At 43.4% G+C, this 19,879-nt stretch overlaps 1 protein-coding gene across 1 annotated transcript in view; it reads right to left on the bottom strand.

The window, feature by feature from the left end:
* PDXDC1 (pyridoxal dependent decarboxylase domain containing 1) overlaps window positions 1-19,879 on the bottom strand; it is a 63,785-nt gene that overhangs the window by 31,329 nt on the left and 12,577 nt on the right. The window contains exons 2-10 of the mRNA XM_084818616.1: window positions 15,348-15,421; window positions 13,516-13,581; window positions 12,179-12,262; window positions 11,031-11,177; window positions 8,429-8,618; window positions 7,728-7,796; window positions 7,564-7,642; window positions 6,367-6,451; window positions 606-654 (exon numbers count right to left, since the gene is read on the bottom strand). Of these exons, the coding sequence (XP_084674742.1) occupies window positions 606-654; window positions 6,367-6,451; window positions 7,564-7,642; window positions 7,728-7,796; window positions 8,429-8,618; window positions 11,031-11,177; window positions 12,179-12,262; window positions 13,516-13,581; window positions 15,348-15,421 (843 nt within the window). The remainder of the gene's footprint in view (window positions 1-605; window positions 655-6,366; window positions 6,452-7,563; window positions 7,643-7,727; window positions 7,797-8,428; window positions 8,619-11,030; window positions 11,178-12,178; window positions 12,263-13,515; window positions 13,582-15,347; window positions 15,422-19,879) is intronic.

Here is a 19,879-nt window from a genome sequence, read left to right as displayed (position 1 = left end):
GAGAGTCATTTTTACGGGCACATTAACATCCCTTAACATATATGCTAAGGTCCTTTCTTTAACAGAGTACTGCTCTGATTCTCCTCGGCTCTGTGTAGTATGCTTCGGGAAAACGACTTGTATATTCTGTACAATACAGAAGATACAGTGTTTGTGAACTGCCCAGAGAGCTTTGGCTACTGGGTGGTATAGAAATGAAATTAATAACAACAAATAACAATTTCTAATTTTGGCTGAAACCCATCTTAAAAATTATTCTCTCCATTACAAATCCAATCCAATTGTAGAGTGTTTCATTGTACTCAAGCAAAAGGCAGTCTGAACTACATTGAGTTTAATTTATGGATTATTTCTTACATTATTTTGAAGATATGGTGTACTCTTGCAATCTATACTTACATTTGCAGACAGGAGAAATAAAAAGGCTGCAGATTGCTTTGAGAACTCAGTAGTCTTCTCCTGTGTTATCTTTCATCTGATCATACATGCATCTTAAATAAATAAAATAACTTGCAAGCATTGCACCTCTGCCTTTATAGTTGTGCAAAAAGTTGTGCTTAAAGAGTTGCAACCAAAGACACATGGGTGCAGATGCACAAACGTACCAGTACAGATGAAGAGACATAACCCAAAGCCAAAGTGGCCAAGTTCACCCTGAAAAACAAACAAACAATAACAGAATGCACAGTTTTAGTAGATTGGTTGTGGTCGGGTATAGGGTTCGGGTTCCGGATACGGTTAGGGTTAGGACGAGGTTGAGGGCTAGGGTTAGGGTTAGGGCTAGGGCTAGGATTTGGGTTAGGGTTACGGTTTGGGTTAGGGTTTGGGTTAGGGTAAGAGTTAGGGTTGTTGTTAGTGTTAGGGTTGGGGTTGGGGTTGAGGTTAGGGTTACGGTTGTGGTTGGCGTTGGTGTCGTGTTGTGGTTGGGGTTGGGGATAGGGTTTGGGTTCGGGTTTGGGGTCCGGATAGGTCTAGGGTTAGGGTTAGGGCTAGGGTTAGGGCTAGGGTTAATATTAACTGCCTTCCTGCCTCTGAATGCTAACATTTTCCTTTAGGCTTCCTTTTAAATATTTTTTTTTATGATTCTGTGTTTATGGGAGTCCCTTTTCAACGTACTTTACTGCACATGCACTAGAAACTGGCATGTATTCAAGCATTCCAGATTTGAAAGAAATTCTATTTTAATCTAGTTAATTTATTTATTTATTGCATTTATATCCTGCCTTTTTCCCTCTTGCAAGGAACCCAAGGTGGCTTACGTAATCCTTCTCCTCTCCATTTTATCCTCACAACAACAACCTTGTGAAGTAGGTTCGGCTGAGAGTCTGTGACTGGCCCAAAGTCACCCAGTGAGCTTCCATGGCTGAGTGGGGACTAGAACCCAGATCTCCCGACTCCCAGTCCACCACTCTACCCACCACACCTCACTGGCTCTACTTAACACTCCAGTACAAGATTTTAACTGGTCAGATGCCGATTTAGTTATACATAAGGTAGGCTTAAGTTCCCCTTCATGGATCACTGCCTTGTTGTGGCGAAGGGGCTTGCGTAACTCAGTGAAGCCATAAGCTATGCCGTGCAGGACCACCCAAGACGGACAAGTCATGGCGGAGAGTTCTGACAAAATGTGGTCCACTGGAGAAGGAAATGGCAACCCACTCCAGTATTCTTGCCAAGAAAACCCCATGGAACGTATCACAAGGCTAAAAGAGATGACGCCGGAAGATGAGTCCCTCAGGTCAGATGGTATCCAATATACTACTGGGGAAGAGCAGAGGGTATTTCCAAGTAGCGCCAGAAAGAGTGAAGCGGCTGGGCCAAAGCCGAAAGGACACTCAGCTGTGGATGTGTCTGGTGGAAAAAAGAAAGTCTGATGCTGTAAAGAACAATATTGTTTAGGAATCTGGAATGTAAGATCAGTGAATCAAGGTAAGCTGGAGGTGGTCAAACATGAGATGGCAAGATTGAACACCGACATCTTGGGAATCAGCAAACTAAAATGGACAAGCATGGGCGAATTTAATTCAGGTGACCATTATATCTACTACTGTGGGCAAGAATCCCTTAGAAGAAATGGAGTAGCACTCATAGTCTACAAAAGGGTAGGGAAAGCAGTACTGGGGTACAATCTCAAAAACAATAGAATGATCTCAGTACGAATCCAAGGCAAACCATTCAACATCACAGTAATTCAAGTCTATGCCCCAACCACTGAGGCCGAAGAAGCTGAGGTTGATCGGTTCTATGAAGACCTACAACACCTTCTAGAACTAACACCAAAAAAAGATGTCCTCTTCATCATAGGGGATTGGAATGCTAAAGTAGGAAGTCAAGAAATCACCGGGATAACAGGCAAGCATGGCCTTGGTGTACAAAATGAAGCAGGACAAAGGCTAATAGAGTTTTGCCAAGAGAACACGCTGATCATAGCAAACACTCTTTTCCAACAGCACAAGAGGCGACTCTACACATGGACATCACCAGATGGTCAATATCGAAATCAGATTGCTTATGTACTTTGCAGCCAAAGATGGAGAAGCTCCATACAGTCAGTAAAAACTAGACCTGGAGCTGACTGTGGCTCAGATCATGAGCTGCTTCTTGCAAAATTTCGGCTTAAATTGAAGAACGTAGGGAAAACCACTAAACCATTCAGGTATGACCTAAATCATATCCCTGATGAATATACAGTGGAGGTGACAAATAGATTTCAGGGATTAGACCTGATAGACAGAGTGCCTGAGGAACTATGGACGGAGGTCCGTAACAGTGTTCAGGAGGCAGCAACTCAATCCATCCCAAAGAAAAAGAAATGCAAGAAAGCCAAGTGGCTGTCTGATGAGGCTTTACAAGTAGCTGAGGAAAGGAGGGAAGCGAAAAGCAAGGGAGAAAGGGGAAGATATATCCAACTGAATGCAGAGTTCCAGCGAATAGCAAGGAGAGACAAGAAGGCCTTCTTAAATGAACAATGCAAACAAATCGAAGAAAACAATAGAATGGGAAAGACTAGAGATCTCTTCAAGAAACTCGGAGATCTCAAGGGAACGTTTTGTGCAAAGACGGGCATGATAAAGGACAAAGAAGGCAGGGACCTCACAGAAGCAGATGAGATTAAGAAGAGGTGGAAAGAATACACAGAAGAACTATACAGGAAAGATCTGAATGTCCCTGATAGCCATGATAGTGCGGTCACTGACCTTGAGCCGGACATCCTAGATAGAGCGTGAAGTCAAGTGGGCCTTAGGAAGCATTACTAACAACAAAGCTAGCGGAGATGACAGTATTCCAGCTGAGCTATTTAAAATCCTAAAAGATGATGCTGTTAAAGTGCTGCACTCAATATGCCAACACATTTGGAACACTCAGCAATGGCCACAAGACTGGAAAAGGTCAGTTTACATTCCAATTCCAAAGAAGGGCAACGCCAAAGATTGTGCAAACTACCGTACAATTGCGCTCATTTCACATGCCAGCAAGGTGATGCTCAAAATCCTACAAGCTAGGCTTCAGCAGTATGTGAACCGAGAACTACCGGAAGTACAAGCGGGGTTTCAAAGAGGCAGAGGAACTAGAGATCAAATCGCCAACATTCGCTGCATCATGGAGAAAGCAAGAGAATTCCAGAAAAACATCTATTTCTGCTTCATTAAAGCCTTTGATTGTGTGGATCACAACAAACTGTGGCAAATTCTTAAAGAGATGGGAGTACCAGACCACCTTACCTGTCTCCTGAGAAACCTGTACGAGGGTCAAGAAGCAACAGTAAGAACCGGACATGGAACAACCAATTGGTTCAAAATTGGGAAAGCAGTACGACAAGACTGTATATTGTCACCCTGCTTATTTAATTTATATGCAGAGTACATCATGAGAAACACCGGGTTGAATGAATCACAGGTCGGAATTAAGATTGCCGGGAGAATTATCAACAACCTCAGATACGCAGACGATACCACCCTAATGGCAGAAAGCAAAGAGGATCTAAAGAGCCTCTTGTTGAGGGTGAAAGTGGAGAGTGCAAAAGCTGGTTTGAAACTCCACATTAAAAAAACGAAGATCATGGCATCTGGCCCCATCACTTCCTGGCATATAGAAGGGGAAGAAATGGAAGCAGTGACAGATTTTATTTTCCTGGGCTCCAAGATCACCGCAGATGGTGACTGTAGCCATGAAATTAAAAGACGCTTGCTCCTTGGAAGGAAAGCTATGGCAAACCTAGACAGCATAGTAAGAAGCAGAGACATTACCTTGCCGACGAAGGTTTGTATAATCAAAGCTATGGTTTTCCCAGTAGCAACTGGCTGTGAGAGCTGGACTATAAGGAAGGCTGAGCGCCGAAGAATCGATGCTTTCGAACTGTGGTGCTGGAGAAGACTCTTACAAGTCTCCTGGACTGCAAGGAGGTCAAATCCATCCTAAAGGAAATCAACCCTGAGTGCTCATTGGAAGAACAGATACTGAAGCTCAAATATTTTGGCCACCTAATGCGAAGAGAAAACTCCCTGGAAAAGACCCTGATGCTGGGCAAGATTGAAGTCAAAAGGAGAAGGGGACGGCAGAGGATGAGATGGCTAGATAGCATCACCGATGCAATGAATATGGACTTGAGCACACTCCGGGAGAGAGCGCAGGACAGGAAGGCCTGGCATGCTATGGTCCATGGGGTCACGAAGAGTCGGACATGACTGAACAACAAAAGGCTTAAGTTAGTTATGAATAGATACTTTGTTTATTTTCAAGTACCCACTCTGCTTTCTCATTTTTGTCTCTTATGATATGCCTTTACTAAATATCTTCTTCCAATTTGGACCTGAGGTTTGAGTGTGAGTTCCTGGCAGTTCCAAGAGAGGTTTCTCTTGCCACCTGCTTGGCTACTTGGCTCACCTTCTTGTGTTTACTTATTAGTGACTACAGGAAAGTAAGAGGAAAGCAGTTGCTGCCTGTCTGTGGTGAAGGGAGATCTCAGCTGGTCACTACTTCATCCCACACAGTTAACTAGCTCGTAGCTCTGGAGCCCTGCTAGCCAGGGTTAGAGGGACACGGGGGTGGTGACAAGATCCTACCGATCAGATACAAGCATGTCCAACTATCTCGCCTCACAAGGCAGTTGTGGCACAGTGAATCACTACAAGCAGCACACACAATTATTCTCCCCAACTTCACATTAACTCATCTGAAATACCTGGCGGAGCGCCTCTCCCAGCATGAACCGACACATACTCTATGTTCAGCATCTAAGGCCCTCCTCCGTGTGCTCTGCCGAGGGAGGCTCGGAGGGTGGCAAGAAGGAAGAGGGCCTTCTCAGTGGTGGTTCCCCAATTATGGAACGAACTCCCCAACAAGGCCCACCTGGCGCCAACATTGTTATCTTTTCGATGCCAGGTTAAAACTTCCGTCTTCTCTCAGGCATTTAGCACCATATAATGAGTTTTTAATCAGGTCCTGGATTGTCCTTGATGGACTATTTAAAAATTGTTTTTAGATGTATGTTGCCTGTGCACGCACGATCTGTTTATATCTTTTTATGTAAATGGTTTTGCACTTTGTATAATGTATTTTAATGGTTTATCATTTTTGTGAACCGCCCAGAGAACTTTGGCTATGGGGTGGTATAGAAATATAATAAATGAAATGAATGAAATGAAATCAGGGAAACGGCAAGCTGGTCAACTGAACTGATTTGCTGATTAGTATGCCTGGCTTTAGCATTTGGAATGTGGGAAGAAGCTGGGCTCACCTCACTGGGGAAGGCTGTGGCTCAGTGATAAAGCAAATGCTTTGCATGCCAAAGGTCTCAGGCTCAATCCCCAGCATCTCCAGGTGGGATTGTTTTTGGGTATGTCTATGCACACCACGAGGAAGACAAAATGCGTCCTGTGGACTGCAGTCTGGCAAACCCCTTTATAAGGAACAGCATGAGAGGCAGAACCTTTCTCACAACTGCTTCTCAAGATCGGCTGCTCCTGCAGAGCACTGCACATTCTTTTAAAAACCGTCCTGAGTTTCAAGAACAGCATGCAATGCGGAGCAGGACTTTTTGCATGTGTGAATATTCCCATCGGCTTCCATGATCTACAGGCACAAGCACAGCACATCTGTGCCCATATCCAGATTTTTACGGTCCTTTTCTTTTCAACAGCTTCTACTGGCCATTCCTGCTCTTCATATAACCCCCACTTTTTAAAATTCAGGAGATTTTTAAAAACAGGGTTGTAAGTTTAGGATAGGGAGCTGCTGAAGAAGAGATAAGACAGAAATAACCCCCCCACACACGTCATTTGGGCATGTGTTGTTTACCATCCTGGAGTGCTGCTGTGTACGGTTTTCTAACTTTACATTAAAATGGTTCTAACAATTGCACTGTACCCTTCGACATGTAGCCACATGCTGTGCTGCTCACAGAGTTCTTTCAGTCGCCCAAGTTTGTCTGTATGCCCTGCTCCTGGTGTACCTGTATTGAGAGGAAAGAACAACTCAAGCTTTCAAATATTGGCCACTAATGCCTGCATAACTACCTAACAAAGTTATCCTAGGTTCTTAGTTAGAAGTTAGAACTGTATTTCAACAGAGGACATTAGTTTTATACTTAGTGGTACACCGCCCAATCTCCTCTACTTTCAGTACTCCCTTTCAGCTGCCCGAGTGCAGGTTTCCTGTATACCGGTTCAAGCTGTACTCTCCTGCCAATCTCTCTCCTATGTAGGGTGGGGATGCGAGAGTGAGGTTTCCCTCCCCACCTACTTTATGTGCCTCTCTCACCTCCAAGGCCACCAGAGTTTAACTTGTGTACTTAATAGTACAGCCACAACAAATGGGGGCCAGATTTCGATAAGCATATTTGCATGGAGAACGTCAAGCAGCCCTAAACTGTTAAGGCAACTCAATGATCATACCAATCCTAAATCTTGGCAGATCAGGTTCCTTGCCTTCAGCAGGGGCCCCCTGGTGTGTCCAATGCATAGGGAGGCGGGGCAAGAAAGGATGTGGGATGGTTAGGCAATGGAATTGCCAGCCGCTGGCACTTGCCTTGGCCCGCGGCTTAGCTGTACCGCTGCATGCAGGCCCTATCCACAGGCCAAACTACTCTGCCCTGGAATGGAGTGAGAAGTTCTCCCCTCTGGATTTTTCCTGATCTCTAAATTGGAACCTGATCTAGGCAATGACCAGTGCCTTCTTGCCTGGGGCCTGTTTTAAGTCAATCAAGTTTCCCTCCTGTCTCCCCCTCCCTGCTGCAGACTCAATCCTAAGTTTTCATTTAAAAGAAAGGAAGTTTCTAGCCTTCATGGGTAGTTGCTTTTTTTTTTTTTTTAATATGGAGGAGCATTCCATCACGCGAGTGACCTGTAGTCTGAATGGTACAGCTCAGACACTGCGCCTTGCTACCTTAGTGCGAACTGGGCCAGAGTATGACGGCTCAGAGCACGACAAAGCATCGGAATACTATTAACTGGCGACTTTGTATCTATCTATAAATTTGGATTTAAAGGCCTTGTTTGGCGGTGGGGGTGAAGCAGGCAAGGGAGGAAGAAAAACAGACCACTCTCATCTGCTAAAGATACCTACCGGCATTGGCCACTAATAGGATCGGCAGCTTTCCAGACTCAATGTCCTCCTTAATCAATCTGTCCAGTAAAGCAACGTCCTGTCACGAAGAGAAGGAGGGAAAAAAGGTTATTTACGTATACCAGTGGATAAGGCAATGTGCCACCGTTTCTGCCAGAACTTACCATCTGATGCTGAGAGCCAAACATTGTGTTGCAAGGCACCCGACACACGCAGGAAAGGGGCAAGCCCAGCTGCGGGAAGAGAGACAGGATTGGAGACTCTAACTTTATTTGTTCATTTCAGGTGTGTGTGTTTTCTTTTAAGGGAGGCTTAGGTGAATATTGAACTAGAGACTTCTGTACACAGAGAAGTGTTCTACTCAGCCGTGCCACCAACCTGGGCCTTTCATTTCAACAGCTCATAAAAATGCAAGGAAGCCAACAGGGCCGCACTGCTAGGGATTCTTCTGGTGTTTTAAAATAGCCTCCTGCTAGGTCAGGGATGGGGAAACGTGTGGCCCTCCAGAGGTTGTAAGACTGCAGCTCCCATCATCATTGACCCCTGTCCATGCTGGCAAGGGCTGATGGTAGCTGCACTGCACCCAGATCTGGAGAGCCACATGTTCCTCATCTCGGGCGCTAGGTCATAAGGTAGAAGCAGCACACACAAGATCACGGTACTACAGCCAATGCCTTGTAAGACAAGACGAACAGCAATATCTAGACACAATTAGCTGAAGAACCATCTTTTGTCCTCCTCCCTCCCAATCAGTATATGTCATTTGTCACATGAAATTTACTCATGTAGAAATAACGTTAAATGTTCTGTAAATAAAGCTATGGTGATAAAAAGAGGAGTCACACACACACAGGATTCGTTTTACCTGACTGCAAAGAGATTGGCCCAAGCTTGCTCGGGCTGCGGAGCTAATGTAGATAACTGGCTGTTTGTTATATAGCACATTAAACCCTTCGATAGTGTAGTCTTCGTAGCGCGAGTGAATCACCAGTCTGCAGACTTTTAAAAGACCCTCACGATCATCTTCATGGTAATATGCTGACCCATTTTCAAACCTGTTAAGAGATTAATTAAATATGAGTTCTCAGAAAAGGTGCCAGTTCACTTCCATCACATTAAAATTAAGCTGTTACGAAAGGCATTTTTTCCTCTATATGTTCTGAGAAAAAAGTTAATGGCCCTTGCACTCAACATGGATAAAACAGACACATAAAGGGGTTAAATACACTTGTCCAGAATGATTAAGACTTTTCCACAAATCTCCCCTTCACCCACACTGTCCGTTACCTGAAACACTGCCTACAATAAGAGCAAATACCTACTTTTCATTATCAGCATTTGGACACATCATTAGAAGATTAAATGCTATTTTCTTTTCTGCATCCGAACTAGGGTTCACCTAAACTCCACTGAAAAGGAAAGAGGTGAAGAAGCACTTATTTGCCTGAAACAAAAAAAGCCTCCTCCTGTCTGAGTGAATCATCCCGCCTTTCTCTGAGGGAAATGGAGCACCATCAGCTGGAACTGAGAGAAGCTCAGGACCAACTAGACATGATTTCTATTCTGTCATTTGCTGTACAGCTGCTTTTCTTTAACTAAAAGCAGCCACAGGGCCCTGGACGTGCTCAAGGCCCTAGCATGGGGGTGGAGGACTTTAAACCATCCCCCCTCACTGTCATCCCAATCCGGATCTTCAACCCAAAGCCTGCTATTGGCATTGAGAGAAAAAGCTCCCATTCTACTCCAATGAGTGCTTTTTTAGCAATGCAAATAGCAGGCACGGGAACCCCTATGTGGATTGAGACTGCAGTGGGTTTCTAAGCTCTTCAGGGGGTAAAAAAAAAAAAAAAGTTCCACAATTTTAGAGCAATGACCCTGGCTCCTAGCCAGGGTGGTAACCATGTTAGTCTGTTGCTAACAAAAACAACGGAGTCTTGCAGCGCCTTAAAGACAAAGGGTGCAATCCTATGGCCGCTAGTCAGCCCGCGCTCCGAGACTGGTTCCCTTGGAGGCAGCGCAGAATGGCCCCGCACTCAGAAGAGGAGTGCGGAGCGGCAAAGACGGGGTGTTCCTGGGGGAATGCCGGAGTGGGCAGAAGTGCCGTTCCAGCACTTCCTATGTGTCAGTTGGCGTCCGCCCTCCCGCTCCACCTCCCTGCGGCTAGACAGCCGAAAACAGCTGTCTAGCTGCAAATGCAGGGCGGCTGAAGCGTGGAGGACAATCCCCTCTGTGCTTCTCCTTCTCTGCACTGGATAGGCGGTCGCCTCCGAGTTCAGAGGTGGCCACCTATCCCAATAGGATTACGCCCTAAAAAATTTATTCTGGTATAAGCTTTTGTGGACACTGTCCACTTCATCAGATGCATGCAGTGCATACAGTGTTCACAAAAGCTTATGCCAGAATAAATTTGTTAAACTTTAAGATGCTACAACACTCTTTGTTGTTTTGGTTCCTAGCAGGTGCTACCCTAACTTGCTGTAAAGATAGAAAAGAAAGCAACACCCGAGAGCTAGGCTTCATTTGGTGAGTGAATTTGCTCCCCTCCTAACACGGCTCTGGGATTAATTCCTGCTAGCTTGCATTTCTGTTTTCCACCCCACTCATACAGAGGAGAAAAAAGTGGCTTCAGGCAACTCTTAGAAGAGTCAACATTTGCAAAATAACATCTACGGATAGACTAATTTTTTAGTAATGAAGTTATCCTACAGGAATGAAAAAAATCTTAGAAAGAACCATGTAATGTAATTCAGTCACTGTACTTTGGCATCAGCTCCACTTAAGTTCCTTATGCTGCCACTTTTATGACTGGTATATAATTGACAAATCCACCATTTTCAAGAACAGCCTTGAGTAAAGAGACATGCAATATGCCAAGTCCTTTCCTGTACAATCTGTTCCAAAACCCGATACTATCACATAAGATCATATCCGGGTTCCAATTTATTCCGCCTCCCCACAAATCGTTATGAATTCAGAAAAATAAAATAAAATATTTCCTTCATAAAATCTACATACATCATAATAATCTTCAAAAAGTATGCAAGGAAAGCTATTAGGAAAAAGGACAATTAATAATCTAATGCAGGAGTGAGCAACTTGTGGCCCTACAGATATTTTGGCCTACAACTCCCATCATTCCTCACTACTGGCTATGCTGGCTAGGGCTGATGGGAAATGTAGTCCAAAACATCTGGAGGACTACAAATTGCACACTACTCATCTAATGGACTGCAAGCAATGACCCATTCATACATAGTAAATTGCAATGCCTATTACATTACAGAACTGAAATGATTTCTGAGTGTGATTTCCCCCAGGAAATGTATTGTTAAAAAAATAACTTTCCATAATGCTTTTAAAGCAGTATTAAAGCTTTAGTTTGGCTAGCTTCAAAATTGCTATTCCAATTATTGTTAACATCATTTTGTTTATTATAATGCTTGTAATCAGAAGTTGATGCAGAATACCTGAAGAGTCTGCAAAGCCACAAAGTGGTATCAGAAAGGATCCTAGTTGTAAGTTTTCTCAGCCTCTCTCTGTCCAGCACTGAAATATAAGCTGCCAGGCTATGCCCTAACAGAGCCATATGACCTTGTTCTCCAACATTCTGAAGTCTGCAAACCAGAAACATATTAAAATGTTACACAAATGACACATCTCACTTTTGCTGTGCAAATCCTTCTAAAACAGCCTGAAAATGGCTTACAACAAAGTTTTAAAAATCAGTATAAGAAATAAAGCTAATAAAACCGCTCTCTGCCTAACGGTCTTCTGCTGCTCTGTGAAGACCTCTCTCTTTAGACAGGTATTTGCCTACCTCTGAATTTTTGGTTTTAAGTTATATTACCTGCTGTCACTCCCCCCCCCCCTTTTAAATCTACTATTCATTATTGATTTATCTTTTATGGTATTTTAATGCTGTGATATAAACAGCCTTGAATGTTTTATTGCAAATGCAAGATTTAAACAACTCAGTCTTGTCTTCATGGAATGGCAGCAGCTCTCCAGGATTTCAGGCGGCAGCCTTTTCCAGCCCCACCTGAAGATGCTAGGGATTGAACCTGGGACCTTTTGCATGCAAAGCATGTGCTCTACCACTGAGCTACAGCATTTCCCCAGAAAGAGGGAACTTTCCAGCAGAAATTTAGGTTTGCAATCCATCACAAAAGTATGCTTCCACAGATTGTCATCAATTTAGTGTACTGGAGGAGAGAGCTTTTGGGGATATAGAAGACTAAACAAACCTAGTTTGCTTTAACTTAGGGTGCTTCCAGATGAGGCTTTTAACATGCAGTTGTGTTGTTAATTGTAAAATTCTGCATTCACGAATTTTAGTGGGGTTCCAGACAATGTCATCTTCCAGTCATAACCTTCCTGTGTTTTTCCACTACTTCTTCTGTCTTTTCTTACCACAGAAAACCCATTAAGGAGAAAAAGACAGAATAGATGCACAGTGCCTTCTAATTGGTAGTGCTAGGAGCCCTCCGTCTGGAAACACCCTAAGTATTTCTTATCGGGAGTATACGACACTTTTATTGAGTGTGCTCTCTTCCACTACACCATATAAACAGAGTTGAGGAAGTCTCATTAATTTCAATGTATTAAAAATACCTACCGATAAGACTGCAATGATTCCTCCTCCTCATCTCCATGCATGAGGTTTTGAACTAACTGGAGAATGCTGACCATATCTTGTCCACTAGAGAGAAAAGAAGAAAGTAAAAAATAATGCCCTTTGAATGCATCAATGCATAAGGTTACTGTAGTTTTTTATAATTTGTAAGTGCCTTTGAATATCCCATCTAGCACTGCAGCATATCATAAACAATCCTAAACTCTGAAATAACACATATTATTTTATTTGAGTAATACAGCATAAAGACATTCTAGGGAGCTGGCAAATCTAGGTCAAAAGAAGTCATCAATGGCTTGTTTTCCTTCACCTCTGACTCACTGTAAAAGAAACCCACAAGGAGCACAATCCACTGAAGCTATGCTTGTTCAGGGCATGTTGGCAGATCGGTGTGGAAGAAGGCAGAATGACTGATTTGTACCATGTGTCAAATGCCCCAAAGCACATGAACAAGTGGTGTTCTGTTTTGCTGTGGAAACAAGAGACCAACCTCTCTGTTTCTGCCACTCACTACCAACATCACCAACTGAATGAAAATATCCTGGCTACATGCAGTCTTGGCAGAATGTACACTAAATATGTAGCTGCCTTACACAGACCAACAGTCCAACTGGCCCAGTTTTCACCACTCTTAACACATCAGGATAAACTATGGTTTATCATGATGTGCATGACATGCAGCAAGCCTCAGGCTTGCACAATTCTCCTTAGCTCCTTTTCTCTCTTCCTAAACAGCTGGGGAGAAGTCTGGAAACATTTCCTTTCCCTTAATCATGGTTTGTTGTGTTGACTGGTGTGACAAAATGTGATTAACACTAACTATGGTTAATGTCAAACAAGCGAACTTAAACTAGGGGGCTATGAAGCTGGCTTGTTGAAACTAATCAAAGTTTGTGTTAATTACAATTCCGGGTCCAGACAACACAGCAAACCATGGTTAGCTGAAAGCAGAACAAAGGCTTCTGAACTCCTCCACTTGGCCAATGGAAGAAGGAGGGGGAATGCACAAGCCAGATGCTCACTGTGGCATGTGCATGTTGCATTAAACATGCCACAGTTTATCGTGAAGTGTGAACACGGACATTGTCTATTCTGGCTGCTGGAGACTTGCTAAGCTCTCAGGAAAGGTTTTTCCCCTGTCTGGAACTGCCAGGAACTGAACCCAAGGCCTTTTGCATGCAAAGCATTTACTCAACCAATTGAGTTATGATCTCTCTGCTCCCACTGTGATCCAGCTTTGACTGCCAGAAGCTAACAGGGCCATGCACTTATAGGAGAAAAATGCAAGAAAAATCATAACCCATGATCATGTTACCCACCTGCCTTGAAGTGGTCCAGGGATATCCTTCCTTGTATACTTCTTTTCATTTTCTTCCTCCACTTTCCTAGTTTGAACATACAACAACATGAGTTATTTATATCCCTGACCTTTGGTTGAGGCACACATAATTTCTGCTACAGATAGTTTTTGGAAGAAAAGCAACCACATCTGAGTAGCCAAGTGGCTTCCAAATTGTTGGATCTGATCTGCCTCTAATGGTCCACTAATAATACTAGGAGTTAAAAAAAATCTTATCAAAGCAGGCATGAAAAATAATCAAATATGCTTTGTAAGACTAACCAGAGCAGCATAGGCCCTATAAAAATGAAAGCAGTGAATGATTTTAGACTAAGACATATCATCCTGAGCCTGGACAGTTTGCATATGCCCTTTAAACTGAAGGTTGGATGAACCACAGATAGAGCTCACTTGCATTCCCTGGAATGCTTCCATTTAAGCTGCTGCAATATGGACCATTATTAAAGGAGGGGTTCAAACCCCCCCCCCCTTGTATGCTGCGGTTCTGAACCTGATTCCCCCAGAACACGCACCTGCTATTTAGGGCTTCTCCACTCATTTATTCAGCAATTTTACTTGGGCTTCTGCTTCTGGATTCTTTGCAGGATTAAGATCGGCATTTTACACACACTTCCCTTCCCCACCCCTTTTATCTGCGAGTTCTACATGTTTCATTATACAGCCACTAGATGGAACTGTGGTATTGCTGCAATATAGCGCCATTTCAACAGTACACCATAGATTTATCACGGTTCATGGCAGGAGGAGGGAAAATGCTGGATTTTCGTCATCATGAAAAACAGGTGATAAAGGTTGCAAAGAGCAGGAGGTGCCCTTGAGGATGATGATGTCATGTACAGGACCCACGAGCTTCCATGAGTGACCAATCACGAGCGCACGATAAATGCCTCATCTAGAAACGGCCTTAACGTTTATTAAAAAGATTTATCCAACTGCAAGTGACATGTTTAGCATCACATGCAGTTTGACCCTGAATGAGATCCATTGAAAACTGACCCAGCCCCATCTGTGTTGGGTTTTATGGCTTGGAGAACCCCCACCACATATGATTGGAGAAGGCTGGAGAATACCAGTCTTTTCCTCACCACCACCCATATTTGCCAAGCAGGGAAGCAGACCTGATCTTGCCACTTGCTCTACCTGTTGCCACACAATGAAAGATGGGAGGGTGAGGAGGATTTTCTGCTTGTATATTGCCCCTGTACCTTTAACAGTAACCTGACACAGGGACTTTAACGGTGCAATCCTATGCATGTTTAGACAGGAAGAAAGTCCTACAACTCCCAGCATTCCTTTTTTTCTGTCTAAACATGCATAGGATTGCACCCTTAATGTATCTGTGTCAGGTTGCTATTATAGGTATAGGAACAATATAAGCAACTTAAGTTGCCCTAAGCAACTTGGGGGAGGATCCAGCACTTTTCCTTTCAATTACCCTTCTCCTGCCCTTTCTTTTCCTTTCCTGAAATCTTCTCTCAGGTTGTGCATCAGGAATGCATCACCCACCTTACTTACTCCTTCCACTCCCAAATATAGGGCCAGAATTGGGGGAGTGGGATTGCTGTTCAACAAAATTAGTTGTACAGTCCTTGGGCTCCTGGCCTTTGATAGCACAGACTCGATAGTTAAATGTTCACTACAAATCAAGAGGGGAACAAGCCTGTGATGTTGTTATAGCAAAAAGATATGAATGTCCAACAATAGGCTCTGCCAGATTGAGCAGAAAAGTTATCAACAGCGATGTCCTTACAACACCACCGAGCGTTCTTCAAGGCTATGATTAGTAGGTACCTTTGAGTGTCTTCAAGCAGTTTCATGGCGTCGTTAAGATTCTTTCCCATTTCTGCTAAGGTAGGGTCAACCATCTGCGTTTTAAAAACAATTATAGTAATATTCATGTTAGTGATAACAAACCACCAATCTTTACATACACAAATGGCATAAAATTAGTAGAGAAGACAGCATTAATTGAAAAAATGTTCCAAGAAGTGTCTTGATCATTACTTAAAGGGTTCAATTCCTCCCTGCACCTGCGAAGGAAGAGCACACTCTTCATGGTATGTTCTCGTAACAGAAAACTATGGTTTCCCATTGCCTCCAAACAAGGCTGGAGTCACAATAGCACCATATACTTCTGCTTCCCAGAATTATTTGCCACACCAAGGTGCCCTTGGTGTCTGCTCTCTATCTTTGGGACTCCTCTCCTCTAGAAGTTTGAAACGCTCAAGCCTGCAGAACTGAAGGATCGACTCCTCCTGTATGTACCTGCCCAGACCCTAAGTTCAGTTTCAGCGGTCCTTCTCCGGGAGCCCCCACCAAAGGAAGTGAGGTGGGTGGCTACTAAGAAAAGGGCTTTGCTGCGCTGGCTCCCTGGTTGTAGAATGAGCTTTCCAGAGATGTTCACCTGGCGCCTACACTGTGCTCTTTTCAGCTCCAGGTGAAGGCCTTTTTATTCTCCCAGGCATTTTAGTTTTTCAGTTTCTGTTTTAAATCTGGCATTGTATTTTAAATCTTTGCACTGCTGCTAGCTTCTGTTTGATTATTATTTTTTATTTTTTATACCGTAGTTTTAAACTTTGAAACTGTACTTTATCATCTTGTATTTTATGGTTTTAATTGCTGTGAACTGCCCAAAGAGCTTCGGCTATTGGGCGGTATAGAAATGTAATCAAACAAATAAACAAACTTCAAACACCTTTTCATTCAGGGAAGCTTTTTGTGGCCATAAACGAAGAATGCCATTCTTTAGCAGCTGTTTCCTTTCCTGACAGGAACAGAGGAAGCTGCCTTATACCTCGTCAGATCACTGATCCATCTAGCTCCCTGGCATCTACTCTGACTGGCAGTGGCTTTCCACAGGACCTCAGGTCTTTTCCCAGCCTTACCTGGAGATGCCACAGATTAAACCTGGAACCTTTCACATGCAAAGCATTTTATTTATTTATTTGATTTTTAATCTGCCCTTTAACAAGCATTCTCTGAGCAGATTACAAACAATTAAAATAATACAATACAATACAAATACTTAAAAGAATAAGATAACAATACACAATGACGAACAGCACAGGAATAGACACATGTAAATATATGTAAGAACAGCCATAAAAAGCTAAAAATGAAGCCCCTAAAATGCCTTGGAGAAAAGAAAGGCCTTCGCCTGGCGTCAAAAACTAGGTGAGCCTCCTTGGGTAGGGAATTACATAAATGGGGTGCCACAACTGAGAAGGCCCTCTCTCTTGCAGCCATCCACCAAACTTCCTTCAGTGGAAGCACCCAGAGGAGGGCCTCCAAAGATGTCCTAAGGGTAGGAGCAGGTACATATGGGAGGAGACATTCCTTTAGGTACTCTGGTTGAAAGCCATTTAAGGCATGTGCTATATCACTGAGCAACAGCCCCTTATAGATTATGGATTAGTTCTAACGAGACAATATCTACTCATGTAAGTGGTATACTTGCACAAGAAGCTTACTCATAGGCAAAAAATACTGGGCTTTGAAATCCCAGCTTATAGAAGCTGCTGCTGCATTTTCCATATGCCTCTCTCTAGCATTACACTACCCATGTGATCAAACCACTTGTGTATGATGGCTCCAAGTGTCTCAGTTATGCATTCCTAATGGTTAAGAAAAGACCCAAAATGAAATAAAAAGAAAAGTCCTCTACAGCAGGGGTGAGGAACCTGTGGATCTCCATGTTGTTGGACTACAACGCCCCTCAGACCCTGCCACCATGGCTAATAGGTACGATGGGAGTTATGGTCTAAAGCATTATATTGGCCCTGTAAGGAAAGTAGACCCAGAGAGAATATGGTCACATACAGTACCACACAGAAGTTAAAATGAATCCATGGTAACAACACGTTCATCTAATTGTTGTGTACATCTCAGTCAGATTAGCAGACGGTGTACAGAACCTGAGGCACTTGAAGGTGAACCCCTAATAGCAGCCTTTGCACAAACACAAAAATCACAATATATGAATCAGATAATAAGCCAGCTGGAGGCTAGACATCCACTTGAACAAATGACACGCCTCCCTCCGTTGCCTCACAAGATTGGTACTGATATGAATTTTGTCCTACTTTATTAGTCAGTGTTTTGATCCAGTCTTAAAAATAACAGCAAAGGGATAAGAGACTCCTAGCGTTTCACAAATGCTGCAACACACCGCTTGGTTGCAGAAGCTACTAGGAACTTTATTCCCAATGGTCTTTATGCATCTGTTATCAAGGTACTCAAAGTGGAGGCTGGAACTCCCAAAGGAGCCAAGACAAAAACTCTCCCAGCAAGTGCTCCGCCCATCTGAGGATCAAATGTGGTAGCCTGAATTAGTGATCTGAGAATGAATTTGTTGCGGGTTCAGTTCCAAGATGGAAGCAAGGGAGGTCTATGCAAACTCTGATGTGTTCTAAGAGCTCCTGTACTTGTTGAGCTCGCATTACAACAGAAGCAAGTCAATGACACTTGCAGATCACTACTTTCCGTTGAAATGAATGAAGAAGTTGCTTCATCAGATTTCCAACATCTGGAACATATCACTGGTTTGGGAATGAAATCAACTGAACCAAGGCAACGGTGGGCAACCTGGTGTCCTCCAGATGTTTTGGACTTCAACTCCTATCAGCCCCAGCCAGCATAGCCAATGGTAAGGGACAATGGGAGCCCAGTAACCTGTTTACCGTTATGGCCAACCCAATGCGTCAATTGTAGTTGTGCTATACATTTATGTTTGCAGAAGTTTTAATTTACACGGACACAGAAGAAGGGTGCAATCTTATGCATATTTAGACAGAAAGAAGTCCTACAACTCCCAGCATTCCCCAGCCAGCATGCTGGGAGCTGTAGGACTTTTTTCCATCTAAGCATGCATAGGATTGCACCCTAAGGCTGCAATATCTGGGAGTAAGCTCTACTGAAAGTGAGATTTACTTCTGAGTAAACATGCATAAGATCGCACTGTCACTCACACATGCTTTACATTGCCATCTGTGAAAGCCTTTTTGCTAATACGACTCGCAGAAAACATTATCCATGAAAATTTAAAATCAGCTTCCATCCTTTTCCCATCATGTTACATTATTCAAAGGCTAGATGAACTGCCTTAAAATGCAACATGCCTCAGAATTTGGAAGTCAGCTTAATCGTGGAGGAGGGAAAGATAGCTATTTGTTTAGCACGCCTCACTTAAAACAGTATAAGGTGTTGTTGTGTTTTTTTTAAAGAACATTTCCAACAATCATCTTTAGGGAAAATACAATTATACAAATGCACACACATGCGCTTTTCAGCAACTAAGCACTGCTAACTTCAAAGAATGGGAAAGACAGTATTCTTGCGTGCTTAGCATGTTTCCCTCAGCAGTGAGAAACTCCAGGGACAGTGATTCCTGGGTTAGAAAAGAGACAGTGCTGGAAACTTACAAAATGCTTGTAGTATTTGTAAATCAGCCAAACATACAAACAGAACATAAGTGGAAACAGGTGGCATGCACACTCCTACCAGGCAGATCTGCTACCACCTCATATAGTATCTCCAGAGAGGCACCCTCTGTCCCTGAAGATGCTTTGAGCGTTCAGCAAACACTCTCTCGCTCTCTCCACTGACTTTAAGAGAGGTGGGCGAATCAGTGTGATCCAGAGATGAAAGGGCAGCGGAGGTCATTGGAGGGCAGTGCAAGGAGACTGCAGGCCCCATGTTGCTGCCCTCTGGGTTGAAGTGTCAGACAAAGATCGGGGAGATTCAGGCACGAACCTCACTGAATGACAGTGGGCCAGTCACTCTCTCTTAGATTAACCTACCTCACAAGGTCATTGTCAAAGAAACAGGTATGCTGCCCTGAGCTCTTTGGAGGAAGGATGAGATAAAAATGCAGCTGGTCGGCAAATGAGCAGCTCTAAGAAGCCAAAGACCAACGTATTTGCACTTTCCTTTCCTCATCCTGTAGTGTCTCTTTTCACCCATCCCATAAAGGCTTCCTACAGTCTAATGCTTTTGGAATTCCTTCAGGGCAGGCATGTGGAACTAACAACGCACTACTTTTTTTTTCATTTCATCCATCAAATCCACACGACATTGGTCAGCTTTAGCACCCATTCTCCTACGCTGGGAGTGCCATTAACAGGATAGAGATACCAAGTAGAAAGTTCTCAATCTCGCCAGACCAGTTTTGTTTAAACTCAGGGATACTTCCCCTATTGCAAAATTCTAGCAGAAAGCTCTTTCATGTAGGAATTAACATGCGATCTGTATAGAGGTACACACAGGAGTATTTTATGAAGTATAGATGCAAAGAAAAGCTGCAACTGGGTCTTGCAAAAGGTCCA

Source organism: Heloderma suspectum, chromosome 12, assembly GCF_057233095.1.
Source record: "Heloderma suspectum isolate Gila_16-S chromosome 12, 16-S_ref, whole genome shotgun sequence".
NCBI classification, from domain to species: Eukaryota; Metazoa; Chordata; class Lepidosauria; order Squamata; family Helodermatidae; genus Heloderma; species Heloderma suspectum.
The sequence above is the reverse complement of the archived record's forward strand: the minus strand, read 5'-3'. Positions and strand labels throughout refer to the sequence as shown.